This window comes from Perognathus longimembris, chromosome 17 (genome assembly GCF_023159225.1).
Source record: "Perognathus longimembris pacificus isolate PPM17 chromosome 17, ASM2315922v1, whole genome shotgun sequence".
NCBI classification, from domain to species: domain Eukaryota; kingdom Metazoa; phylum Chordata; class Mammalia; order Rodentia; family Heteromyidae; genus Perognathus; species Perognathus longimembris.
In genome coordinates, this window is record NC_063177.1 from 6,022,112 (window position 1) to 6,049,845 (window position 27,734).

At 45.0% G+C, this 27,734-nt stretch overlaps 1 protein-coding gene across 1 annotated transcript; it reads left to right on the top strand.

The window, feature by feature from the left end:
* Window positions 1-3,222: 3,222 nt before the first annotated feature.
* Rpl26 (ribosomal protein L26) lies at window positions 3,223-8,862 on the top strand. Its single transcript, XM_048365470.1, has 4 exons — window positions 3,223-3,374; window positions 4,109-4,281; window positions 5,943-6,083; window positions 8,691-8,862. The coding sequence occupies exons 2-4, from the start codon at window positions 4,114-4,116 to the stop codon at window positions 8,817-8,819; spliced, it is 438 nt and encodes a 145-aa protein (XP_048221427.1). The 5' UTR covers window positions 3,223-3,374; window positions 4,109-4,113; the 3' UTR covers window positions 8,820-8,862.
* Window positions 8,863-27,734: the final 18,872 nt, after the last annotated feature.

A 27,734-nucleotide genomic window follows, 5' to 3' on the forward strand; every position in this document is an offset into this window, starting at 1 on the left:
TTGAGGGATCTTGTGTGTGTACGCATGCGCACATACCTGTTCTAGGCTTAAACTCAGGGCCTGGGCACTGTCTCTGAGCTTTTCTGCTCAAGGCTAGTGCTCTACTACTTTGAGCCACCACACTATTTCCAGTTTTCTGATGGTTCATTGGAGATATGAGTCTCATGGACTTTCCTGCCTGGTCTGGCTTTGAACTGCGATCCTTAGATCTCAGCCTCCTGAGTAGTAGGATTACAGGCATGTGCCACTAGCACTGGCTTGAAAGAGCTTTTAAACCAGTTAAAGGGAAGTTAGAGAAGAGAGAGGGGTGGGGGAAGCCAAACCAGGTTGCCTGAGAATCACACCGATTGGAGCCCAGACACTGGTTAAGATAAACAGACTTTGTAACTAGGCCACTGGTAGTTTGCATTTCTGGGTACAATTTGTAGCCTAACAATCTGCCCAATGTTCAAGTGGCCATGCTTCCCCAACAGTGGGCTGAAGGTTTTAATATGATGACTCAGTGTTTAGCTGGAGAAGGAGGTGAAGAGGCCCAAAACAGCACTAATGGAGAATGATATGAGTGGAGGAAAGCACAGTGGGCCATTAGGGGAAGAGAGAGAGGTGATACAGGAGATCTGAGGAAGGGGTTGGGGGTGGAGGGTGGTGGTGGTAAGGAAACTGAATCAGGTTCTTCTTGACGTAAGGCAGTCAGACTGTGAAGGCCAGACAAAAAGGCCAAAGTAAGGAAGTAAGAGCTGGGGTTGAGAGTGTGGCTTAGTGGTAGAGTGCTTGCCTAGCATGCATGAAGCCCTGGGCTCGATTCCTCAGTTCCCCCAGAAAAAGCCAGAAGTGGGTCAAGTGGTAGAATGCTAGCTTTGGAGGAAAAAGAAGCTCAGGGACAGTGCCCACACCCTGAATTCAAACCCCAGGGAAGGCAGGCAGGCAGGCAGGAAGGAAGGAAGGAAGGAAGGAAGGAAGGAAGGAAGGAAGGAAGGAAGGAAGGAAGGAAGGAAGGAAAGAAATAGGAGCTGTCAGGGATTTCCCTATGGCTTTAGGAGTTCAGATCAAACTCTGGCTGGGCCCCAGAACCTGGGGTGCTGTTCCTGAACTTTTTTTAACCTATGGTGCTGTTCCTGAACTTTTTTCACCCAAGGCTAGCATTCTACCACTTGAGCCTCAGCTCTGTTGCCAGCTTTTTGGTGGTTAATTGGAGATAAGAGCGTCACAGACATCTGCCTCGGCTAGCTTCGAATTGCAATCCTCAGATCTCAGCCTCCTGAGTAGCTAGAATTACAGGCATGAAATGGGGGCAAGCCATCCCAGCAACAAGCACCTAGACCACTGGGACTCAGCCAGTTCCGGGAACAAGTATCATGGAGTGGAGTAAGAGGAAAATGATCGCATCCAAAATGGAGTCACTTCTTCCAGGCTTCATTCAAGGACTGGCATCTACCACCAAGGGACCCTGCTGCTCGCCTTCTCCAGGAGGAGCCACATTTCTGCCTTTTACCCCTAATGCCGACGCCCCTTTCCAGCAGGAAGCAGCCAGAGAGAGTCTTCGTCCTTTTTCGTAACTATTAAAAGGCTGGAATGTAAGGTCCTCTCCCTGAGGGCTCCATGTAGATGCCCCCACCTCATTAAGTCTCCACCCAGTTACCTGGGTAACCTGCAGACCTGGAGGCGGTTACCTCCCCTTTCCCTGAGGTCACATCCTAATCCACCTGGCCACACCCCTTGCCCCTGCCCTAGATATAAGGCAGGACTAGGTGGGGGTCTCTCTCTCTCTCTCCCTTCTCAACGGCCATGGATCATCTCTACCATAGGCCGGCAGTTCGGTAATAAACTTTCTCTCCTGCCTGAAAAAAAAAAAAAAGAATTACAGGCATGAGTGCCTGGCTCCATGAATAAATCTTTAGCCACAGACCCTTGGTTCCAGGAAAGAAAACATGACACTGCTATTCTTACAGCCCCAGGAGCTAATTTTAACATTTTTCAAAACTCGATCAATTGGGGAAAAGGGGCACCTCTGTAGCTTCTCAGAAAGTTGAGATCTGAGGATTGGGGTTGGAAGCCAGCCCCAGCAGGAAGAGATTTTTTTTCTTTTTAATCTTCAATTAGGGGCTGGGAATATGGCCTAGTGGTAGAGTGCTTGCCTCGCATACGTGAAGCCCTGGGTTCGATTCCTCAGCACCACATATACAGAAAAAGCCAGAAGTGGTGCTGTGGCTCAAATGGTAGAGTGCTGGCATTGAGCAAAAAGAAGCCAGGAACAGTGCTTAGGCCCTGAGTTCAGGCCCCAGGACTGGCAAAAAAATAAAAATCTTCAATTAACCACCAAAAAGCTAGATGTGGAGGTATGGCTCAAGCCTTGACTAGGAAATAAAGCTAAGTGACTGCACCTAGGCCCTAAATTCAAGCTCTAGGACCCAAGATTTTTTAAAATGTTTTTAAAAAAAATCAAAACCCAGAACTGGGAATGTGGCCTAGTGGTAGAGTGCTTGCCTACCATGCATGAAGCCCTGGGTTCAATTCCTCAGCATCACATATATGGAAAAAGCCAGAAGTGGGGCTGTGGCTCAAGTGGTAGAGTGCTAGCATTGAGCAAAAAGAAGCCAGAGACAGTGCTCTGGCCTTGAGTTCAAAAAACCAGAACAACAACAACAACAAAAAACCTCAAAAGTGACCTCAGCCCGGAAGTCTCCCTGACTCCAGTGCACCAATGGAAGGGCTCAGCAAATAGTCTCCCTATGGTCAGTGGATTTTCTTGTCTATCTTGGACAATGACAATGTGCAAGCATAAACTTGGGACTATTGAGTTCTTCCAGTGTCCAGTTCAAGGCTAGCCTGTGAAAAATACTCCATAAGCATTTATTAAAGAGAGAGGTGCTGCGGAGGAAATCTCGCTGAAATAAAAGGGAGTCCCCCTGGCCACATCTATTAGTTACGGAATTGTGTGTTCGGTCAGTATGACATCTGTATTATTCATTGAAACGATGCCTCCACGGCTGCACCCTTTCCCCTGCTTCGCTCAGATCCTAAGCTGAGCTGAATACAGGTGGGCAAGTGACAGGGCAAGGCCAGCTCCCCGCACAGGGCGCTTCCCCCCGCACTCCCGAAGACGACTCCGCGCCGAGGGCTGTCAGCGACCACGCCAGACCAACCAGACCGCGACCCGAGACTTTACGGGTTGTTCCCCCGCCCGCCGCAGTTCCCCTCCCCGCCACAGGGTGGCAGTAGACTCGAGTCACCTCCCCAGTTCCCTCCTCTCGTAAATTCCGTGCCCCTCCTGCTCTAAAGGACAGTAGTCTCGCGAGATCTCTCGTAAACTTACAGAACCGGAAGCGGCCTGCAGTTCTCTTCCCTTTTTCCGCCATCGCTGAAGCAGGAGCGGGGTGAGGATCCAGGGAGGAGGGCGCGGGTAATCTGTTGCCATCCGCCCCTGGGCCATGGTGGCTGTGTACCCGGGGGTTCTGAGACTGTGCTGCTGGCTTTATGGCTGCTAGGGCACGGGAGCAGGATGGTTTATCTGTTTGCTTCCTCGCCCAGGGGCCGCCGGACTGGAGAGGGGAGGGACGGACGATTTGGGTGTCTGGAGTTGGATGGGGCTAAGTCTGAGCATTGTGCCAACAATACTGTCGGCACGGCTGCACTTACCGGACCTCACTCGCAAACTTCAACTCGCCAGTTGCAGCTGAGATCTTCGGGAGTCCGAAGTTGAAGGGTCCAGGATGGGGGTTCCTGTCTTGATCGATTTAGGAGGGACGGAGTGTGTTCACGCTCAGGAGTGCGAGGGGTAAGGGCTGGCTAGGCCTAGAAAACCTCCGTGCTGTGTTTGAAAAATTGGGGGACTGCGTTTTCTGCTTTAATCCGGAGGTATTTATAAAGCCAGCTTTCCTCGTGCAGTTCTTAAGGAGTATAAGGGAAATTTTGGTCAAGACAAGTGTGGTATTCACGGGGAAAGTATCCATCACGTAAGCATACGAAATCCCCTCCAAGCATGGAGAATTTTTCATTTCAAGCTTCTCTTAATAAGCCATTCCGTTCTGGGGGGTTTCCGGTGGAGTTCTGGAACAAGGGACCATAACTTGAGGCTTTGGTCGTTTAAAGGCCCTTTTTCTTTTTTAAGCCAAAATGAAGTTCAATCCCTTTGTCACTTCTGACCGAAGCAAGAACCGGAAAAGGCATTTCAATGCACCTTCCCACATTCGCAGGAAGATTATGTCTTCTCCTCTTTCCAAAGAGCTGAGACAGAAGTACAATGTGCGGTCTATGCCCATCCGAAAGGATGATGAAGTGCAGGTATGTATTCCTGCTGACTAAGTCATCTTTGACTGCTCCATATGCACTTTAGAAGAGGGAATACATTCTGAGAACTTTGCTTCCAGAATAGGATGGAAAAGATGGATTGAGACAGTAAACCAAGAAAGTTGGGTTTAACTGTTTTATAGTTCTTTAGTACTTTAGGGCTGGGGGCGGTAGATTTAGCCAGTCCTGGGGCTTGGACTCAGGGCCTGAGCAGTGTCCTTGGCTTCTTTTTGCTCAAAGCTAGCACTCATCCACTTGAGCCATAGCATCACTTCTGGCTTTTTCTGTATTATGTGGTGCTAAGGAATTGAACCCAGGGCTTCATGCATGGTAGGCAAGCACTCTACCACTAGGCCATATTCCCAGCCCACAAAGCAGGTTTTGTGGCAGAGGGCTTGCTTAGTTTTTTTGTGTTCGTCCTGGGGCTTGAACTCAGGGCCTGAACATTATTCCTTAGCTTTTTAACCAGGCTAGCATTTTCACTTGAGCCACAGCTCCATTTACAGCCTTTTGCTTGTTAATTGGAGATAAAAGTTTCATGGACTTTCCTACCTGGGCTGGCTTTAAACCAAAACCCTCAGGTTGCAGCCTCCTGAGTTGAAATACAGAACCACTGACATTCAAAGCCCTTTGAAGCATAGCAACCAAAATAATTTGAGAAAGAAAAGCATAACAGACATCAGTTTTTCAGGATTTGTTTGTCAGTATATTGAGGCATTTAAAGTCTAGAAAAGAACATTGTTCAGATGGTTTGAGCTAATATAAATGATTGATTGGCCAAGTCAATTTTGGTGAAATTTTCCATGAGTGTTTCTTAGGTATAATATTAGAGCTAGTGGCTGCAGAGGAGTCTCTTAAAAGAATTTACATGGTATCCATATTGCACTGTGAGGTTAATGGCAATTAAAATGAAATCAGTTCTTGGGCTGGGAATATGGCCCAGTGGTAGGGTGCTTGCCTCGCATACATGAAGCCCTGGGTTCGCTTCCTCAGCCCACATTTATAGAAAAGGCCAGAAGTGGCACTGTGGTTCAAGTGGTAGAGTGCTAGCCTTGAGCAAAAAGAAGCCAGGGACAGTGCTCAGGCTCTGAGTCCCAAGCCCCAGAACTGGCAAAAAATAAGTGAAATCAGTTCTCACTAAAGAGCAGTATGGATTGAGGACAACCATTGGTCCATGCTGTCCTAAAACAGTGTACCGTGGGAGCCATCTTTTCTGTAAACTAGTTAAATGCAAAGACATGAACTACTTCTATTTAAAGTATTAGGTGTGTGGCATTGAACAAGTTCAGAAAACTAGAGTAGGTTCTTTTGGGGTGCATTGTCCATCATTAAGTTGACTATGTTAAGCTAGGAGTAAGGTTTGTGTGTGTATGGGCTCTGTCCCTCAGCTGCTTTCCAGCCCTGGTTGGTTTCAAGTTTTGATCCTCAGATCTCACCCTATTGAGTTGCTAGGATTACAGGCATGAGTCACAGGTGCCCAGCATAATTATGTCTTTAAAAACTTAAAAGTTCTAGGGTATCTTAAGGCTGGGCTTGAGCCCTGGCACCCAAAAAGAATTTGTGAAGTTTTGTACTTCTGATAAGTTGTGTACAATTTATTGTTTTTCTGGCTAATCGCATTCCTTTGAGTCACATGTTTTCAAATTTGCATTTAGGTTGTACGGGGACACTATAAAGGTCAGCAGATTGGCAAAGTGGTCCAGGTTTACAGGAAGAAGTATGTCATCTACATTGAACGGGTACAGCGGGAAAAGGCCAATGGCACCACTGTCCATGTGGGCATTCACCCCAGCAAGGTTTGTGTTTTTGAGGATACCTGAGGAAAATTTTTGGCAGCTGGGATTGTTCAAGGCATCCCTAGAAATGGCCCCTAAGTTTCCATGTATTGGCAGCCCTATCTTTACTAAATGTACTTCATTCGTGTAGGGCTGGGGATATGGCCTAGTGGCAAGAGTGCCTGCCTCATATATATGAGGCCCTGGGTTTGATTCCCCAGCACCACATATACAGAAAATGGCCAGAAATGGTGCTGTGGCTCAAGTGGCAGAGTGCTAGCCTTGAGCGGGAAGAAGCCAGGGACAGTGCTCAGGCCCTGAGTCCAAGCACCGGGACTGGCAAAAAAAAAAAAAATTCTGACATGTAAAATGTTTCCGAACTCAAACTGCCTTAAACACTATGTACGTTTAATATGTTTTCACAAGCTTAGTAAACTGATGGGTCAAAAGTTAAAAATGGGCAGACTTTTGAAATCTAGGAATCAATGTTTTATAAGATGATTTGAGCCTTTAACCTTGTTTGGTATATATTGGGCAAAGTAAACAGATGTATCTCTTAAGAGCAGACACTTCCCTCCACCACCACCCCTCCTTTTTTGGAGGGGAAGCCTAGTATCCAGGGCTTAAACTCTGCTTCTTTCACTCTTGGCGTGTTTTTTTTTTTTTTTTAATCATGTCTGGGACTCTACCGCTGGAGCCACACCTCCACTTGCAGCTTTTTGCTGATTAATTGAAGATAGAGGCTTTGTCTGCTGTAACTGAAACTTGAGTTTCTGATCTTATCATCTTTGTACAACCTGTGATATAGTAGCTGGAGGTTTCAACCTAGTCAGACCAATTACTCTGAAGTCTAAATTCATTATCCTGTTGCCACTTTTGCATTTGTTTGGGCATTTACTTAGTATCTCATACTTAATATGCTCAAACTCCTAGTTTTGCCCTTGAGATCTCAGTCTCCCACCACCACAGTGTAGCCTCCAGGCTGCTCTACTTCCCAAAATGCCAGAGTTGATGCATTATTATTTGATCCAGTAGTTGACTGTTATAACATACAGGACCCTGATGCCCCCTCACCAGACACTGGCTGGTGGTTCCTCTTTCCACTCTGCATATAGTTTCCCTGGCCACATTGGTGTTCCTACAATCATGCCACTCAGGATGTCCACTAGTTTACAGCTTCATAGAATTTACAGTTTTATGTTTCCAGACCTTCTGGACATTTGGGCTTTGGCTCATTGATGTTTGCTTTGGTTTCATTGTACGAGTACTGGAGCCTAACCTCTGAGACTTTGTCCCAACCATTTGAACCACACCTCTTCAAGGTTTGTCTGTCCCAGCAGGCTTCAAAACACAATTGTCAGCCTCCTGGGGAGCTAGGATTATAGATGGGAGCCACTGCCCCAGGGTGCGTTAACAGTTCTCTAGTTGACTCCTAGAAATACTCGATGTTTGGGAAACACTCAGAATGCTCCTGCCTCCCCTTCGTTAGTGATGGGATTATAAGTATGTGCCACCATTTCTGCCCTCTGCCTTTGGACCTTGCCCTGCTGTTGCTGTTCTCTTTTGGATGGGCAGTTGTGTTTTTTAATGCAATTTTATCAGTAGGCTTAGCTTTGATTGCCTCACATAAAACAGCACCATTCATTCTCACATTTGTCCTGTTTCTCTAATAGTTTTGTCTCATACTAGACTATAGAATTTATGGCAACCTTTTTGTTTTGGTCACTATGCTATATTTCCTGTTAAAATGAACCCTCTTCCCTCAGTTCAAGTCTAAAATTGATAATGGTCTGACCATCTTCATAGATGTGTTGATGGAATAAAATCTGAACTATGATTTCACTGAAGGTTTTACATGTTAAATCGTGTGGAGGGTACATTTAATTTCCAGCTTTGTGGGAGGTTGGTACTAGCCCATTCTGAGTTGAGTTTAGTTTTTTTGCACCAAACTGGTTACTTGGGGCTTCTTGGTTAATTGGAGGTAGGAGTCACAGACTTCTGCTTGGGCTGACTTTGAACCTTGATCCTCAGTTCTAGGCCTCCTGAGTAGTGCCTTGGTTCAACTATGATTCTAAGGTTCCTTTAGGTGTTTATATGTCACATGTTTATCTTATTTGGAATGAGAAACATGGGATGGATGGGTAGCAGGAAAACATTTTATAATGAAGCATAAAATAGGTTATGTGAATTGCTGTGGACATCCCTTTTCTACTTATTGGTAGGGCATTGTTAAACACTGAATTGAGGTGGTTTGTGGTGCTAAGCAGGTCATTCTTAGAACCTGCAAAAGTTATGGTTTTGTTTTTGTTGCCAGTCCTGGGGTGTGGACTCAGGGCCTGAGCACTATCCTGGCTTCTTTTTGCTCAAGGCTAGCACTCTACCACTTGAGCCACAGTGCCACTTCTGGCTTTTATCTATATATGTGGTGCTGAGGAATCAAACCCAGGGCTTCATGTATACGAGGTGAGCACTACCACTAGGCCATATTCCCAGCCAGCCAGCCACCCCCCCCCCCTGCAGAAGTTGTGGTTATTTCTTATTGAGGCACCTACTTTGGGATTGAAAAGTGAGGTTGCATGCTGTGCCTTTGGGTTGATAATTGCTTACAGGTGGGGCGTTTTTCTGCAGGTGGTTATCACCAGGCTGAAACTGGACAAAGACCGCAAAAAGATCCTGGAACGGAAAGCCAAGTCCCGCCAAGTAGGAAAGGAAAAGGGCAAATATAAGGAAGAAACAATTGAAAAGATGCAGGAATGAAGTAATCTTATATGCAACTTTCATTAAAAAATGTATCAAAGATTGTTTGTTGTACTTATGGTTAATAAAAGTGTGGGAGTCTTGGTTAAGTGCTGACTTGGCATTCCCTCAAGTGGTACAACAGAATCCAGTGGAAATTCTTTTTTTTTTTTTTTTTTTTTTTTGGCCAGTCCTGGGCCTTGGACTCAGGGCCTGAACACTGTCCCTGGCTTCTTCTTGCTCAAGGCCACTTGCCACTTGAGCCACAGCACCACTTCTGGCCATTTTCTGTATATGTGGTGCTGGGGAATCGAACCCAGGGCCTCATGTATACGAGGCAAGCTCTCTTGCCACTAGGCCATATCCCCAGCCCCCAGTGGAAATTCTTAAGTCTGGGTAGCTAGGATTACAGGTATGAGCCACCCACAACCTGCTTTTAATTCTAGTTTTTTTGAGGAACCACCACATTGATTACCATGGTAGCTATACTAATTTACATTGCCACTACCCCCACACGGGAAGAATAGTTCTGCCTTCCTGCTGTATGGCTGTACAGCACATTTGAAAAATTCATCGTGTAGTAAGAGTACATTGTCAGTCTCAGAATAAACAGGCTGTTATGATTTCCCTGTAGCATCTAGACCTGTTTCAAGCTGTTTACTTAGAATAAAGTCAGAGCGACCTGCATGCTTCTTTTACAATCTTAACACAAGTTCTTGGATAACTAGTCATTACATCAGTATTTATAGGGGCATTTATTTAGGAGGTTTTCTACAGTGTGGGAAATGTGTAACATGGGTTGGACAAGGCCACACTATGCCAGTCATAGATAACCATCACCTCCATGATAGCACTAATTGCAGAGCTATCCCAGCTAGAGACAAACCAGAGTTGTCCAAGTCTGGCATGTCTGGGGAGTAGTAGGGCTTCTGGGAAGGGAGTGGATGTGTCCTGGAGCTGTAGTAAATTCCTGACCTCATACACAAAAACAATTCTGTGGTCTCTTCTGGCCCTTTGCTACAGTCCAGGTGTGCATTCCTTCAGCTGCCCTTGGCTAGCAGATGACTAGTAGTTGGAAAAAGGCAGAGTAGTCTGCATCTGAGCCAAGAGCCAGGCTAGATAGCCTTCATGGTAGTGAGCAACCCCATCCAGTTGCATGGGAAGGTATAGACACTGCATTACCACTAGGTCTTTTTTTTTTTCTTTTTTGCCAGTCCTGGGCCTTGGACTCAGGGCCTGAGCACTTTCCCTGGCTTCTTTTTGCTCAAGGCTAGCACTCTGCTACTTGAGCCACAGTGTCACTTCTGGCCATTTTCTGTATATGTGGTGCTGGGGAATCAAACCCAGGGCATCATGTATACAAGGCAAGCAATCTTGCCACTAGGCCATATTCCCAGCCCTACCACTAGGTCTTGATAGCCCTACTGTTGTGTGTGCTGATGATCCCTCATTTCATAGATGAGAAAACTGAAGGGTCAATAACTGCAGTAGTCATGGCTAAGTCAGGTCCTGGATTCTCAAAAAGCAGGCTCCCTATCACTAAAAGCCATAATACCTATAATCTCTTAGCAAAAAGCTCAGCCATCTGCTTCTGTCCTTGCAAGAAGCCAAGTAGTGAAAGTATTAGGGGAGGCATGTGGTGAAGTAGATATACTTCGGGGCATCATGCTACAGAAAGCAGTACCATTTACATGTCCTTTTTTTGCCAGTCCTCGGGCTCAGACTTGGAGCCTGAGCACTGCCCCTGGCTTCTTTTTGCTCTGCATTTGATCCATGGCACCACAAATGGCTTTGCCTGTTTATGTTGTGCTAAGGAATCAAACCCAAGGGCTTCATGCATGCTAGGCAAGCATTCTACTGCTAAGCGACATTACCAGCGCTACATGTTCCTTTTCTTGTGTCAGTACTGGGGCTTGAGGTGAGGGCCTAAAGGTTTCTTGATCTGCTTTTTCCACTCATAACTGCTACTGTAGCACTTGATCTATGCCTCCAGCTCCAGCTTTTCACTGATTAACTGGAAATAGGTATCAGATTTGTTTACCCAGGCTGGCTTTGAACTTCAATTCAGATCTCAGCTTCCTGAGTAAACTAGGATTACAGGTATGAGCCACCAGTGCCCACTTAACATACTCACCTTGTTCTGTATAAAAGATTTTTTGCCTTCATTCTCTTTGGTGGCACTGGAGTTCTAATACAGGGCAGATGCTCTATCCCCATACCCCCAACACTTTCTTCTGTTATTTTTCAGGTAAGGTCTCACATTTTTGCCCAGGGCCAGCCTTGGACATTGATTTTCCCACCTCTGCTTCCCCTTCTACTTCAGGGATTACAAGTGTGAACTACCACACCCAGCCTTTTTTTTTCACTTTGAACCACAGCATCACTTCCAGTTTTCTGGTGTTTAATTGGAGATCAGAGTCTCACAGACTTTGCTGCCTGGGCTAGCTTTTTGAACCACAATCCTCAGAGCTCAACCTCCTGAGTAGCTAGGATTACAGATGTGTGCCACTGGCACCCTGCTTCCAGCTTGTTTTTTGAGATAGGGCTGGCCTTGAACCATAATCTTTATCTGTATCTCTTGAGTATATGGGATTACAAGAGCACAACCTCCTCTCTATGACCAAACTTGTTTTTTTAGTGGTGGTGGGTCAGTGTCAGTTTCACAATTCTTGGTACAGCCAGTGTGTGAGAAGCTGACAGTGGCATACAGTTCACAAACTTAATTTATCAATGTGTTCTGGCCAGACCTGAAGGTTGTCTCTAGTAAAGGCCCAGAATAGTGGAATGGTAGTGAACTGTCCAGCTATGTTTGGTAGTATTTACTTGGAAGAAAAGAGAATGTGATCTACTTAATTGTCTCAAAGTCTGCTGTAATCAATGATCACAATCTGATGACTTGAAACAGTAATTATTCTTTGACATTTCTAACCCTAAAAAATGTGAAATGTCAGCAGATTCCTTCTGGGAGGCCCTGGGGGGAGGATCTCTTCCACACTTCTTTCTGTGCTAGCTACCAACCAACCAGCTTGTAAGTAGCAAGTCTAGTCCTTACCTCTCGTCTTACATAGCCTCCCCCATGCCACTGCATATAGTTTCCTTTCCTGCCTCACAAGGAAATCAGGTATGGAGTCCATCAGAACCTTGGATTCAGAATCAACTCTATTCATAAAGAATGATGTGAACAGCCCTGCGCACTCCTTGCTATCAGGAGGCTGAAATGTAAGGGTATGGTTGAGGGTATGGTTGTAGTAGAGTGCCAGCCAGCCTTAACAAAACCAAAATCAAGTCCCTGAGTTCACATCCCCCCCTCAAAAAAAAAAAAAGTTGATGTCATCTTAAGATCTTACCTTAATTGTACCTACAAAAAAAGCTTTTCCCTAGTAGAAGTCATGTTCATAGGTACCAGAGGTTTGAATTTGGACTTAATTGGGAGAGACTGGTTGGCTTTGGGCTGAGAATGTGGCTTAGTGGTAGAGTGCTTGCATAACATGCATGAAGCCCTGGGTTCAATTCCTTAGTACCACATAAAAGCCAGAAGTGGTTCAGTGGCTTAAGTGGTAGAGTGTTAGCTTTGAGCAAAAAAATGTGGCTGAGAGTGTAGCCCAGTGGTAGGGCACTTGCACAAAACTTTGGGTTCAATCCCCAACACCACAGGAACAAAGCAAGCAAATTTGTTTTCTCAGTTCTGGGGCCAGAAATCTGAAATCAAGGTATCAAAAGAGTAGATTGCTTCTTGAGGCTTTGAGGCCTGTGCCTATAATCCTAGCTGCTCAGGAGGATTACAGTTCAAAGCTACCCTGAGCAACAAAGTCCGTAAGACTTGTATCTCCAATTAACCACCAAAGAGCCAAAAATGGAGCCATTACTCAAGTGGTAGAATGCCAGCCTTGAGCAAAAAAGCCCAAGGATAGTGCCCAGGCCCCAAGTTCAAGCCCCAGGACACACACACGCAAGCATGGGAGATCTGGTGGGACAGACTACATGTATCTTGGATATGTATAATCCCTCAATGGTACTCCCAAAAGATGGAGGGATAAATGAATATGAAAGAAAAGTAGAAGTTGGTTCAAAATGCTCTAGATAACAACCTTCTCAGCAGCTGGACTCTTAAGTTTATCCTGTTTTAAGCAAAACCACGTACACCATCAGATTGGCACATTTAGGAATTGTGCAGCCTGCCTACAACATTTAAAAGTAGGTCAGAATTTGGCCCAAGTCACCACTTTGGCCCAAGTCACCACTTATCTATGCCTCAATCATATAAATGCATGCTGTATTCCTGGCACAGCTCAGTGCATTCCAGGAAGCAACCAGTTGTCAGGAAAACCAAGTTTCTAGAACAAAACACAAAAGACGCTTGAAGTCACTGCTCCAGCCAGAGAAGCCGCAAATCAAGTCCAGTCTGAGTCATCGGTCAGAGTGAGGATGACCGAGCTAATGAAGGAAGGCAGGAAAATGTCCACATCCTACTGTGTTCCCAGCCCCTGGCCATGAGAGATGTTACAGGGAACCGAATGAGTAACTGATTCTGCATGTGTGCACAGGGAAGGAGTGGGGGTCTGCAGTCTTTGTTCTCTGCATGTGCATATTCCTGTGTATCCAGAGCCTCTACAAGCCTCATAGCACTTCACAGGGCTGTCATGAGAAGCAAGCCAGGCCTTGCATAGGAAAAGGATTCCCCATAAACACTGACATTAGACAGTATGACCTGTGTGCCACTAGCAGATTCTGTCTTCCACAGAGACTGGGAGACTTAGGAGGTGGAGATGGGACTCCAGTTATAGAACAATGGGCTTGAACTGAAAAAGCCAAGTGAGAGAAGAGGCCCTGAGTTCAATCCCCAGTATTAGCACCAATTTTTTTTTCTTTGCTGGGTACTGATGGCTCACACCTGTAATCCTAGCTTACTCAAGGAGGCTGAAATCTGAGGATCTTAGTTCAAAACCAACCTAGGCAAAAAAAGTCCAGGAGACTCATCTCCAACTAAGAAGTAAAGATGTGACTCAAAACTTGAGTACAGAAAACTTAAGAGAGGGGCTGGGAATATGGCCTAGTGGTAAAGTGCTTGTCTCCTATACATGAAGCCCTGGGTTCAATTCCTCAGCACCACATGTATAGAAAACTGCTAGAAGTGGTGCCATGGCTCAAGTGGCAGAGTGCTAGCCTTGAGCAAAAAGAAGCCAGGGACAGTGCTCAGGCCCTGAGTTCAAGCTCCAGGACCGGCAAAAAAAACAACAAAAAAAACTAGAGCCTGAATTCAAGCCCCAGTAATCAATCTCTCTCTCTCTCTCTCTCTCTCTCTCTCTCTCTCTCTCTCTCTCTCTCACACACACACACACACACACACGCACACAAACACAAAGAGTTGAGGACTTAAGAGAGGATTAATGGAATCTAATATTGGAGGTGAACTTGTTCGTGAAAAGAATTATCACAGTGAAAACCCCTTGTGCTATAGATGTATACTAATAAAAAATATTTTAGCTGGGTGCTGGTGGGTCACTCCTCATGGTTCAAAGCCATCCTTGGCACACAAATCTGAAAGACTTTTTTCCAATTAACTCACCAAAAAAGCCAAAAGTAGCAATGTGGCTCAAATATAGGAAAGCATCATCCTTGAGCAAAAAAACCAAACAAGAGGGTGAGGCCTAGGGTTCAAGCCCCAGTACACGCATAAAACATAGGAATAGGGGCCTGGGAATGTGGCTTAGTGGTAGAGTGCTCGCCTAGCATGCATGAAGCCCTGGGTTTGATTCCTTAGCACCACATAAACAGAAAAGGCCAGATGTGGCACTGTGGCTCAAGTGGTAGAGTGAGCAAAAAGAAGCCAGGGACAGTGCTTGGGCCCTCAACCCCCAGTACTGGCAAAAACAACAAAAAACCATAGGAACAGTTTTTTTTATAAAAGAGTTGAAGACTTCTTTTGTTGTTGTTTGGTGAGACAGGGCTGGAGAGTACCCGGGGAAGCTGCATTATTTTTAGAGAAGATGACATCACTGCTTTGCTTTCCCACTCCAGAATTCTGTTCCATCCTTGGCTAGCACTTCACTTGCCATTCTATTTCCAACACATGGTCCTTTGTAGGAGTCTAGATATTACTATCTCCTCCCTCCCTTGTGCTGACCTTCTGTCTCCTGGTTGCTTAGCAACCTGGCAACTCCTCCTTTACTCCTGGGTGAGAGGTGAGGTGAGCCAGGACATTTTCAGGCGCTCTAGCTCTTTTGCTTCTGCTTGCTGGCAATCAGGAGTTGGAAGTGAATTCCCAGGCCTAGTCAGGACATGTGCAGAATCATATTACAACAGCAGGATTAGTGGTGCCAGCAGCAGTGTCACAGGCTCCTCCTAGATGGAAAACCTATTTTGCCCACGGTGTTTTGGCTAATAATAATAAAAAAAAAATACCCAGGCATCAGTAGCTCACATCTGTAATCTAGCTACTCAGGAGGCTGAGTTCTGAGGATGGAGATTTGAAGCCAGCTTGGGCAGGAAGGTCCATGAGACTTATCTATAATTAACCACAAAAAGCTAGAATTGGAGCTGTGGTTCAAGTGGTAGATCGCTACCCTTAAACAAGAGAGCTCAGAGACAGCACCCAGGCCCTAAAATCCCCAAGCCCCAGAACCTGCAAACATAATAATAGTTTCCAGCACATTATATAAAACTCTGGTTGACACTTCTTGAAGACTTGGAAGATGTGACCCACATTTTGCCTGGCAGCAAATGATGGAAGATAGTGCGAGCTTTTGTCAGTTGGCTCCAACTGAACTATTCAATACTCAATATGCATTTCAGTGTCCACCGCTGAGGAAAAGCCAGAGACAGTCCGTGAATCTCTAGGAACATAACAATAAAAGGAACAGCTCACATTAGTAGAAAGAGATTAATTCAATTAATGGTGTGGATCCATTGGCTTATGCCTCAGAAAACATGAAGCTTGATCCATAAACATTTGTTGTTGGTGGTGGTGGTTGTGGGGTTAAACTCAGGGCCTGGGCACTGTCCCTGAGATTTTTCACTCAAGGCTAGCACTCTACCACTTTGAGCCACAGCACTACTTCTGGTTTTCTGGTGGTTAATTGGAGATAAGAATCTCACAGCCTTTCCTGCCTGGGCTGGCTTTGAACCTTGATCCTCAGATCTTAGCCTCCTGAGTAGCTAGGATTACAGGTGTGAGCCAGTAGCACCCAGCTTCATAAACAATTTTTATGGAAAAATTTAAAATATAATTTTATTGATGTTAAGATGTTATGGGCTGGGAATGTGGCTTAGTGGCAGAGTGCTTGCATAGCATGCATGAAGCCCTGCGTTTGATTCCGCAGTACCACATAAACAGAAAAGGCCAAAAGTGGACCTGTGGCTCAAGTGGTAGAGTGCTAGCCTTGAGCAAAAGAAGCTCATGGACCTTGCCCAGGCCCTGAGTTCAGGCCCCAGGACTGGCAAAAAAAAAAAAAAAAAAAGGAAGGAAAGAGGTTATATAAAGCAGTTACCATGTCATCAGTTAAGTAATGAGTACAATTCTTTTTTTTTTGCCAGTCCTGAGGCCTGAACTCAGGGCCTGGGCACTGTCCTTGGCTTCTTTTTACTCAAGGCTAGCACTCTGCCACTTGAGCCATTGCAATACTTCGGGCTTTTTCTGTTTATATGGTGCTGAGGAATCGAACCCAGGGCTTCATGCATGCTAGGCAAGCACTCTGCCACTAAGCCACATTCCTAGCCCCTTTCTTTTTTTTACTATTGTTATAAAGGTAATATTCCGAGGGGTTACAGTTACATAAGTCAGATGAGTACATTTCTTTTCGGACAATGTCACTCCTTCCCTTGCCCTAATTCTTTTTTTAATATAATTTTATTGTTATTATAAAGGTATTGTGCAGAGGGTTTACCATTTTACACTTCAGGTAATGGGTACAATTCCTTTTGGACAATGTCATTCCTTCCTTTGCATTCCCCCAGTTTCCTTCTTGTCCCTACCCACAGTTGTATCGTTCATTTCCCACATAGTATATAGTGAATACTATGACTGCCTTTGTTCACCCTCCCTCCTTTCCTCCCTCCCCCCTCCTTTCTTTCTTTCTCTTTTTATGTCAATGATGGGGCTTGACCTCAGGGCCTGAGTGCTGTCCTGAGCCCTTTTGCTCAAGGTTAGCACTCTACCACTTTGAGCCACAGTGCCATTCCAGTTTTCTGGTGGGTGATTGGAGGCTCATAGACTTTCTTATCCAGGCCAGTTTTGAACTGTGATCCTCAGATCTCAGTCTCCTGAGTAGCTAGGATTATAGGCATGAGTCACCAGTGCCTAGCTTTCCTCCCTCCATTTCTGTGCTTCCCCATTCTGCCCTAAGACAAAAAAAAAAAGCAAAAACAAATACCAACATAAATAAATAAATAAACACCATGTTTCCATTTCCTGGAATCCATTCCCATTAAATAGTATTTGAAATGTTCAGAGGAGTTACGCTTTTGGGTCCCCCCACCCGAGTATCCTTTTTTTTTTTTTTTTTTTTTGCCAGTCCTGGGGCTTGGATTCAGGGCCTGAACACTGTCCCTGAGCTTCTTTTTCTCAAGGCTAGCACTCTACCACTTGAGCCACAGCACAACTTCTGGCTTTTTCTGTGTATATGGTACTGAGGAATTAAACCCACGGCTTCATGCATGCTAGGCAAGCACTCTGCCACTAAGCCACCTTCTCAGCCTCTCCAGTTGCTTTTTAGATCTAGTTTCCATATATGAGAGAAAACATGGGCCATTTGTCTCTCAAGTTTGGCTTACCTCATTAAACATGATCCATTTATTTCCCTGCAGATGACTTAATATTTCTAATGGATGAGTAAAATTGTACTGTGTATAGGTACCACAGGTTTGGAGCCACTTATCTCTTGTAGGGCATCTGGGCTATTTGCATAATTTGTCTATTCTGAGTAGAGCAGCAGTGAACATGGGTGTACAAGAGTCTTTATAGTATCCTGGCTTGTGATGTTCTGGGTAGATGCCTAGGAGTGGTATGGCTGGGTCATAGAGAAGATCTATGTTTAGTTTCTTGAGGACCCCCCAGACTGCTGCCCAGTTTACATCCCCAACAGTGCAATAGGGTTCCTTTCCCCCCACATCCCCACCAATATTTGTTGTTCAAATTGGCCAGTGGAACTGGAGTGAGATGGAATCTCAGAGTTGTTTTGTTTGCATTTCTTTTATGGCCAAGGATGCTGAGCATTTCCTCGCATGTTTCCTTGCCATCTTCTGAGAAGCCTCTCCTGAGACCTGTAGCCCATTTAATGATTGGTTTATTATGCTTGTGAGGGGTTAATTTCTTGAGCTCCTTATATATTTTGTATATTAAGCCTTTGTCTGATGTATCGCTGGTAAACATCTTCTCCCAGTCTGTTAGCTATCTTTGTAACTCTGCCCTTTTCTGTGCAGAAATGTTTTATTTTGATGAAATCCTATTTGTCAAATCTCTCTACTATTTGTTGTTTGTTCGTTTGTTTTGGCCAGTCCTGGGGCTTGGATTCAAGGCCTGAGCACTGTCCCTGGCTTCTTTTTGCTCAAGGGTAGCACTCTGCCTCTTGAGCCACTGCACCCCTTCTGGCCTTTAGTATATATGTGGTGCTGAGGAATTGAACCCAGGGCTTCATGTATAGGAGGCAAGCACTCTTGCCACTAGGCCATATTCCCAGCCCCTCTCTACTATTTGTTGTATCCCTGGGACTCTTTGCAAAAAGTTCCTACCTGTGCCTCTAAGTTCTAATGTTTCTTTAAAAAAAAAAAAAAAAAAAAAAAAAAAGGTGAGTGCTGGTGTCTAGGAGGCTAATGGCTGAGGCTTAAGTTTCAAAGCCAGCCTGTGAAGAAGTCTAAAATAAGCAACAAAAAGGCTAGGTTGGAGGTGTGGCTTAAGTGGAAGAGCACCAGCTGGGCAAGCACAAGGCCTTGAGTTCAGAATACTAAGAGAGGGGCTAGGAATATGGCCTAGTGGTAAAGTGCTTGCCTCGTATACATGAAGCCCTGGGTTCAATTCCTCAGCACCACATATATAGAAAAAGCCAGAAGTGGCGCTGTGGCTCAAGTGGTAGAGTGCTAGCTATCCTTGAGCAAAAAGAAGCCAAGGACAGTGCTCAGGCCCTGAGTCCATGCCCCAGGACTGGCAACAAAAACAAACCCCAGTACCACCAAAGGAAAAAAAAAAGTTCTGAGAACATCTTCACTTGAAAAACACTTTGGCAATTTCTCATTTCTAATACAATTTGATATATTTTTGGCACAAAGTACACCTTCAACTAACACCCGGACTTTAACTTCCTCCTTTAATTGGGAAATCGTCCTCTTAATGAGTCTGAGGAAGTAAAACTGTGCTTAGAAGGATAGTTATTAATTAATAGTTGTTAGTTCCCCTGAATACAGGTTCATTTACAGGACTAAGTGCTTTAAACTATTTTTTTCCTTTCGGCAATGAAGTAGAGTGGGGGTTCGCTACAATGAAACGGGGTCCCCCCAAGGGAGGGGATTCCTGGTTCCCCCAAGAGTCCACCACACAGTCTCCAGCTACAAGATGCCAAAAAGACATTTATTGGGGAAGTAAAAAGTGAACAAAAAGTGAACCGACCGGCCTTGGTCGCAGCCCAGACTCTCGGGAGCCGAAACTGCTGACCACGTGTGCAGGGGTAGGGCCAGACTCAGGAGCTGGAACTGCGTGTGTGTGGTCTTCCAGCCTGGTTATAAGGCAAACATCACAGTCAGACTTGCCACATGCAGGTGACCAATGAAGATACAACACTTACAGAGCATGCTAGGCCGCATGCAGGTGGCCAATAGAGTTACAGTCTGTCTCATAGTATCTGTTTGAACCAACCTATCATTCTAGTTAGAATTGGCGAATGGATTTGGCGGGGCTCACATGATGCAGGTGGATACGCCTACTCATAGAAGGGCACAGGTTCCCTTGAAGCTCCTACGCCTCAAGTGGTCAATTTACATAACATCATAATAAAGGGGAGCTTCCCTGGGTAGGGTGGGGGAGGGCTTAGTGGAGATGAAGTTGGTTTCAGCTCTAATCTGAGCTGGAGTCAACCTGAAGTTCCTCCACAGCTAATGATGGCACTGGCCAGATCTGACCTCCCTATTACAGGCAATACTGGGATTTGAACTCAGGGCCTAATACTTGCTCGCCACCATACCTCTAGCCCTTCATTCTTTTAAAGGGATTTTAATTTATTAGCTTACATTAGTTATACAGAGGGGTATTTCATTGTTACACTTCCAAATATTTTCGATATATTCTGATCAATCTTACCCTCCATCACTGTCCTGTTTCCCCTTCCTCCTTACCTCCTGTACAATTTTAACAGGTTCAACGTCCATCACTGAAAACAGTCAACTTCCATTTGGGTTTGCAGCAGTGGGGGGCTAGGGGGGTTGGGGGCGCATATGACCATTCTAGGGCTTGAACTCAAGGCCTGGGCAATGGCCCTGAGCTCTTTTTTTTTTTTCTTCCTGGTCCTGAGGCTTGAACTCAGGGCCTGGGCTGTGTCATTGACTGAGCTTCTCCATGCTCAAGTCTAGCACTCTACCACTTGAGCCACAGCACCACTTCTGGCTTCTTCTGTTTATGTGGAACTGAGGAATCGAAGCCAGGGCTTCATGCATGCTAGGCAAGCACTCTACCACTAAGCCACATTTCCAACCCCTGGCCCTCAGCTTTTTTGCTCAATGCTAGTGCTCTTCCACTTGAGCCACAGCTCCACTTTCATATTTTTGCTTGTTAATTGGAGATAAGATTGTCATGGACTTTCCTACCTGGGATGGCTTTGAACTCCAATTCTCAGATCCCAGCTTCCTGAATAGCTAGGATTACAGGCCTCAGCCACTGGCACCCAGCCCCAATTTTTTAATGTAAGCCATATAAAATGTGGTTAATCTGAAATGTGTATAAATAGGCAAGGTTATTTAAGGACTTACTTCCCTCTTTTACAAAGAAGTAAGTGTTCAAAAAGTTAATAAGTAGCTCAAGATTTGAATCCTGTGGTTTTTTTCCCAAGGTCAGGAATCTCCAGTGGTTTCCTATTGCTCACAGGTAGCCTGACTTCCAAGTTGAGACAGAATTTAAAATACCCTTGCAGCTTTCCTATGATGGGATTGGTATGCAGTATACTCTTTTCATTGCACTTGTTTTTTGAGTTTTTGTTTGTTATAGGTCATGGGGCTATAACTCCTGGCCTGGATGCTGTCCTTGAGCTTTTTTGTTCAGTTGTCCTCCATTCCAGATTTGAAGTCAGAATCTTGGACCCTCATTTCATTGCCATCCACCACTTGAGGTCATACATACTACTGGGTAATTGGATATCATCTTGAACTTTTTTTTTTTGGTGCCAGTCCTGGGACTTGAATTCAGCACCTGGGTGCTGTCCCTGAGTTATTTTAGCTCAAGGCTAGCACTCTACCACTTGAACCACGGCTCCACTTCATGCTGTTTTGGCTGTTAATTGGAGATCAGACTCTCTAGGCAGATTCTCAGCCTGCCTAGGCTGGCTTTGAACCCTGATCCTATCATCTCAGACTCTTAAGTAGCTACAATCACAGGCTGAGCCACTAGCCACTACTGCCCAGCTTGTACTTGGATTATGTAGAGTGATAGAAACACTGACAGTGACTCTAGGACGTTCTCTTTTTCTCTTTCTTTTCTTTTGTGACAACACTGGGGCTTTCCCTCAGAGCCTTTTGCTCTTTTCTTCCCTCAAGACTGTCTCTTCAGCCACACCTTTGCTTCTGCCTTTTTGTTGCTTAATTGAAGATGAGTCTCAGTTCTGTCTGCCCAGGTTGGCTTAAATGTGTAATCTCAATTCTCAGCCTTCAGAATAGCTAGGATTACAGGCATGAGCCACCCACCTTTGCTCCCTTGTAGGAGTGAGTGGTGGTTGAGTGCTAGCCTTGAGCAAAAAGAAGGCATGAACAGTGCTCAGGCCCTGACAGGGTTCAAGCCCTGAGTTCAAGGCAAAAAAAAAAAAAAAAAGAAAGGTCAAAAAAAATAAGTAAATGGGGAGAGATAACTGACTACTGAGGATGGAATCTAACCCTAAAGCGTTCACAACTCTCCTGACTCTCCTAGTCTACCACCCTGCAAGCATCCAAAGCACTTGGAAGCAAATAAGAGTGTAAGTCTAAGCTTCTCAGAGCATCCTGGGATCTCTCCTTCTCAGTACTAACCAAAGACTAGGCACGTGCTAAGTACCCCTTAGTGATAGAGTGAGTACTTAGCATTCTCTCTTCTCTCTCTCTCTCTCTCTCTCTCTCTCTCTCTCTCTCTCTCTCTCTCTCTCTCTCTCTCTCTCGTGTGCGCGCTTTTTTTTTTTTTTTTTGCTTGAGGCTTGAACTCAAGGCCTGGGCACTGTCCCTGATCCTCTTTTGCTCAAGGCTAGCATTCTACCCACTTGAGCCACAGCGCCATTTCTAGCTTTTTCTGTTTATATGGTACTGAGGAGCAGAACCCAGAGCGTCATGCATGCTAGGCAAGCACTGTACCACTAAGCCACATTCCCAGCCCAATAGTTTTTTGTTTTGTTTTGTTTTTTGGCCAGTCCTGGGCCTTGGACTCAGGGCTGAGCACTGTCCCTGGCTTCTTTTTGCTCAAGGCTAGCACTCTGCCACTTGAGTCACAGCGCCACTTCTGGCCATTTTCTGTATATGTGGTGCTGGGGAATCAAACCCAGGGCTTCATGTATACGAGGCAAGCACTCTTGCCACTAGGCTATATCCCCAGCCCCCAATAGTTTGTTTTTAATGTGATTTGTAGAGCTGGATGCCAGTGGCTTGCTCCTGTAATCCTAGCTACCTAGGAGGCTGAGAGCTGAGGATCACAATTCAAAGCTAGACTAGGCAGAAAAGTCTGAGACTTTTTATCTCCAATTAACCACTCAAAAACTGGAAGTGGAGCTGTGCCTCAAAGTGGAAGAGTACTAGCCTTGAGCAAAAGAGCTCAGGAATAGTACATAGGCCCTGAGTTCAAGCCCCACAGCCAACCAAGAAAAAAAAAGTCAAATGAGAGCAGAACAAGCTTTGCCCTGGAGTTTTCTGAATTTTGTCCAGAAATGTATTCCTTTGAGCTTAATTGAACTTGGTTTCTTGGTTCCTTGGCTTTATTTTGTTTTTATGCCTGTCTTGAGGGCTTGAACTCAGGGCCTGGGCACTCTCCCTGGGCTGTTTTTTGCTCAAGGATCGTGTTCTACCACTTTAAGCCACAGCTCCACTTCCGCTTTTCTGGTGGTCAATTGGCAATAAGAGTCTCTTGTTGTATTTTTTTTTTTCTTTGGCCAGTCCTGGGCCTTGGACTCAGGGCCTGAGCACTGTCCCTGGCTTCTTCCCGCTCAAGGCTAGCACTCTGCCACTTGAGCCACAGCACCGCTTCTGGCCGTTTTCTGTATATGTGGTGCTGGGGAATCGAACCTAGGGCCTCGTGTATATGAGGCAGGCACTCTTGCCACTAGGCTATATCCCCAGCCCGGCAATAAGAGTCTCACAGACTTACTTTCCTGCCTGTCTGGCTTCAAACTAGAATCCTCAGATCTCAGCCTCCACATTAGCTAAGATTACAGGTGTGAGCTACCAGTGCCCAGGCTTCCTTGTGGTTTTGTTTATCTCTTGCAATTACTTGGGATTAAACCTAGGGTTTTGCACTCAATTGGCTTATTTGCTTGGACTGATACATTACCATTTGAGCCATACCTTCAGTTCAGCTTTTTCTTTTTTTTTTTTTTTGCCAGTCCTAGGGCTTGGGACTCAGGGCCTGAGCACTGTCCCTGGCTTCTTTTTGCTCCAGGCTAGCACTCTACCACTTGAGCCACAGTGCCAATTCCGTTTTTTTTCTGTTTACGTGGTGCTTAGGAATCGAACTCAGGGCTTCATGCATACTAGGCAAGCAAGCTACCACTAAGCCACATTCCCAGCCCCAGTTCAGCTTTTGACTGGTTAATTGCAGATAAGATTCTCTTGGAAGTTTCTGCCTGAGCTGCCTTTGAACCTTGGTCCTCAGATCTCAGACTCCTAAGTACCTAGAATTATAGGTGTGAGCTACCAGCACCCAGCTTCCCTGTTCATTTTCATTTTTATTATCTTGGTGCTAATCTTTGTTTATCCAGGTTCTGACATTTTTACCCTGGAATTAATTACCCCAGATGTTTGACTCCACTGTTTTCCAAGCAAACAAAGTAGGCAGGAAATTTGAACTTCCTGAGAAAACTGGCTTTGAGTTTTAAAAAGAAACTTGGGCTTTGAGAGCTTACTTAGTTTATACCTGCTTCTCTTTTCTCTTTCTTTCTTTTAATTTAATTTAATTAATTAATTTTTGTCACTTTAGTTTGGTTTAGTAGAGGTTTTGTTTGTTTGAAGCAAGTCCCACTACATAATCCAGTTGGCCTGGAACTCAGGATCCTCCTTCTTTTAAAATCTCCAAAGTGCTGAGAATATCTTTCTTTCCCTCTGCTTTTCTTCTTTCGTGTGTGTGTGTGTGTGTGTGTGTGTGTGTGTGTGTGTCTTGAGCTCAGAGCTTATTTTTCTTGAGTTTTTTTTTGTTCAAGGCTATCACTTGAGCCACAGTTCTACTTGTGTGAGCCACTGGTGCCTGGCTGTTTTTCATATTACAATTTGTGATCTTGGGGAGATTTGGTCTTGGGGTGGGTTGGAAAAAATTATGTTTTCCCCTTTCCATTAAGCATTTGGTCCTGTTCTTTTGCTTTGCCTTCCCTGAGCCAGGCTCCTTTGGAAAATTGTGTTGTTCTATTTCGTTTCAATGGATTATTCTTTCTGTTGACCAACTCCTTGCTGAGAGCAGTTTCTCGATGCTGGGACCTCTGGCCTAAGATGTCTTTTCACTTTTACGCACTTCCTCTCCCTCTGCAGGACGAGTGCTCACAGATGCAGTCTTTCCTCTAGGCTCGCACAGCTGGGCTCTCCTTGTTTGGGTGAGTGTCCAAAGCCAGACACTTGCCTCTCCTTCCCGCTGTACCAGCACACAGGGCTGCCCTTCGAACAGCAGCAGCACCTCTCTGTCTTATCCTTGTGCAAGAACAATGAAGAAGGGAGGGGAGGGCAATAAGAAAGAACAACAGGATGGGGGGGGAGGGTATGGTCAAATTATTTTCATTTTTTGTTTTTTGGGTTTATTTTTTTGCCAGTCCTGGTGTTTGGACTCAGGGCCTGAGCACGGTCCCTGGCTTCTCTTTGCTCAAGGCTAGCACTCTGCCACTTGAGCCACAGCGCCACTTCCAGCTTTTTCTGTTTATGTGGTGCTGAGGAATCGAACCCAGGGCTTCATGCATGCTAGGCAAGCACTCTACCGCTAAGCCATATTCCCAGCCCTATTTTCATTTTTATTTATTTTCAGAACTGGGGTTTGAAATCAAGGCCTCACCCTTGCTTAGCCTGGTGCTCTTCTCCCCCCACTTGAATCATACCTCCAGCCATGGTTTTTGCTAGTTATTTTAGAGATGGAGTCTATGAACTTTTCTGCCAAGGCCTGGATCTGTCTTTGTAAAGCAGAACTGCTTTGGTTTGATATCTATCTCCCTTCCCTTCAGCCAAAGGTGTTAGGTCAATCAGTATATTCTTCCTTGTGCTAACATAATAACTCTAAAATCTTAGTAGCTTATAACAACCAAGCTAAATTCACACTCATGACTGTGATAAAACTGCATCAGTCCAGCTTGGTGGTGCATGCCTGTAATTCAAGAAAGGAGAGTTGTGAGTTCAAGGTCAGCCTAAGCTACAGAGTGAAGTCCAATCTCAAAACATAAATAAAACTAAAAGAGACTGCATGTCTTGATCTGCTCAGGCTACAAGAACACAACTTTATAGATCAAGTTGCTTTAAACACCAGAATTAATTTTCTCCCATGTCTGGAGGCAAGATATTCAAGGTCAAGGTTCTGGCCAATTCATTTTCTGGAGACAACACTTCCTGGCTTGAAAACAGTTGCCATGTCACTATGTCCTCACATAGCCTTTCCTTGGTTCAGATTCAGAGAGAGACAGACACATTGACAGAGAGACAGAAAAAGCACTCTAGGTTCCCGTTTACAAGGACACAGATCACATCATATTCCCACCACTACTATCTCATTAACCATAATCATTTCCTTAAAGCCCCATCTCTGAATACCATATGCAGTTTTCTGTGGCCCAATTCAATCCACAGCTTGGATCAGACAAAAGCCCTACACCACCTCTCCTCATTCTAACACCCAGGGCACAAGCATCTTGAATTTTGTCAGTTTCTGTGGTGGAGGGGACTCACACCCACAGTAAAATGCTTTGGTCAGAACAGAAGAATGTCATCATTGGCCAGCACTTGTCCTGGTCCCACACAGCACTTAGTATACTCCCACAAGGCATAAAGCTGGGAAGTAGTTTGTGAACACTATTAATGATTACCATAGGAAATAAATGACATTACTGACTTTACCAGAGTCTTTGGCTAAAATTACATATATAAGAATTAGAAGCTAGCCAGGTGCCCAGTGGCTCACACCTGTAATCCTAGCTTCTCAAGAAGCTGAGATCCGAGGATCGTGACTTGAATCCAGACTTCCTATGAAAGTCTGTGAGACTTTTTTTTTGGTACAAGACCGAGACTCAAATTCAGCATCTGACACTTTCACTCATTGGCTGGGACTCTACCACCTGAGCCACTCCTCCAATCCCATCCATGAGAGACTCTTACCTCCAATTAACTACCAAAATAAGCTGGAAGTGGAGCTGGCTGTGGCTCAAGTGGTAGAGCAATAGCCTTGAGCACAAAAGCTCGGGGACAGCACATAAGCCCTGAGTTTAAGCACCAGGATCAACACACACACAAAAAGAATTATGAGCCAGACACCAATGGCACACACCTGTAATTCTAGCCAGCTACCCAAGAAACTCACAGCCAGCCCAGGCAGGAAAGTCTGTGAGATTCTTGGCTCCAATTAACCAGCAAAATGCTGGAAGTAGAGGTGTGTCTCAAGTGGAAAAGAACTAGGCAGAGCAAAACAGCACAGGACACCACCCAGACTCTGAGTTCAAATCCCAGGACCAGCTCAAAAAGGAAAATCATTAGCAGAGGATGAGCTGGAAGTGGAAAATTGGCTAGAAATGTGGTGAAGTGGTTAGAACACTTGCTTAGCAAATGGAGGGACTAGTGTTCAAACTCCAGTATCACAAAGAAAAATAATTATTACCTACTTTCACAACAGTACCACCCACAATGGCCAAAAGGTTTAGAAACAGCTCAGATATCCAACAGTGAATTAATGGGATACAGATAATCAGGATGTGGTATATACAGGTAGTAGACTAGTATTCACCTTAAGGAAAATGAAATTCTGATACATGCTACCACATAGATGAATCTTGAAGACATACTAGTTGAAATGTGCCAGATCAACACACAAAAAAAGGACAAATGCTATATGATTTCACTTATGTAAGTATTTTTGTGGTAGTACTAAGACTTGAACTCAGGGCAACTACTTGACAGGCACTCTACTAATTGAGCCACGCCCCTGACTGTATTTTATTTTTCAGGCAGAGACCTGTGTTTTTTCCCAGGGCAACTCTCTCTGATGGATTCTTCCTAATTATGCCTCCCATATAGCTGAGATGACAGGTATATACTACAACACCCAACTTATTGATTGAGATGGGGGTCTCAATAACTTCTTGACCAAGCTGTCCTCAAACCATGATCCTCTAATCTCTAACTCCCTAGCAGCTTGACTAGTAAAGACTTGCTGGAAATAGACAGGCACCAACACACCAAACCATAATATACTTTTTGGGGGGGTGAGGAGGGGGCAGTCCTGGGCTTGAACTTTGGCCCTGGCTCTGTCTCTGAGCCTCTTTGTACTCAAAGCTAGCACTCTACCACTTGAGTCACAGCACCACTTCCAGCTTTTTCTGAGTAGTTTATTGGAGATGA

Coding starts and splice junctions, on each gene's coding strand:
- Rpl26 (XM_048365470.1), top strand. CDS start 4,114: ATGAAGTTCAATCCCTTTGTCACTTCTGACCGAAGCAAGAACCGGAAA. Junction 4,282..5,942: donor GAAAGGATGATGAAGTGCAG/GTATGTATTCCT, acceptor ATTTGCATTTAG/GTTGTACGGGGACACTATAA. Junction 6,084..8,690: donor TGGGCATTCACCCCAGCAAG/GTTTGTGTTTTT, acceptor GTTTTTCTGCAG/GTGGTTATCACCAGGCTGAA.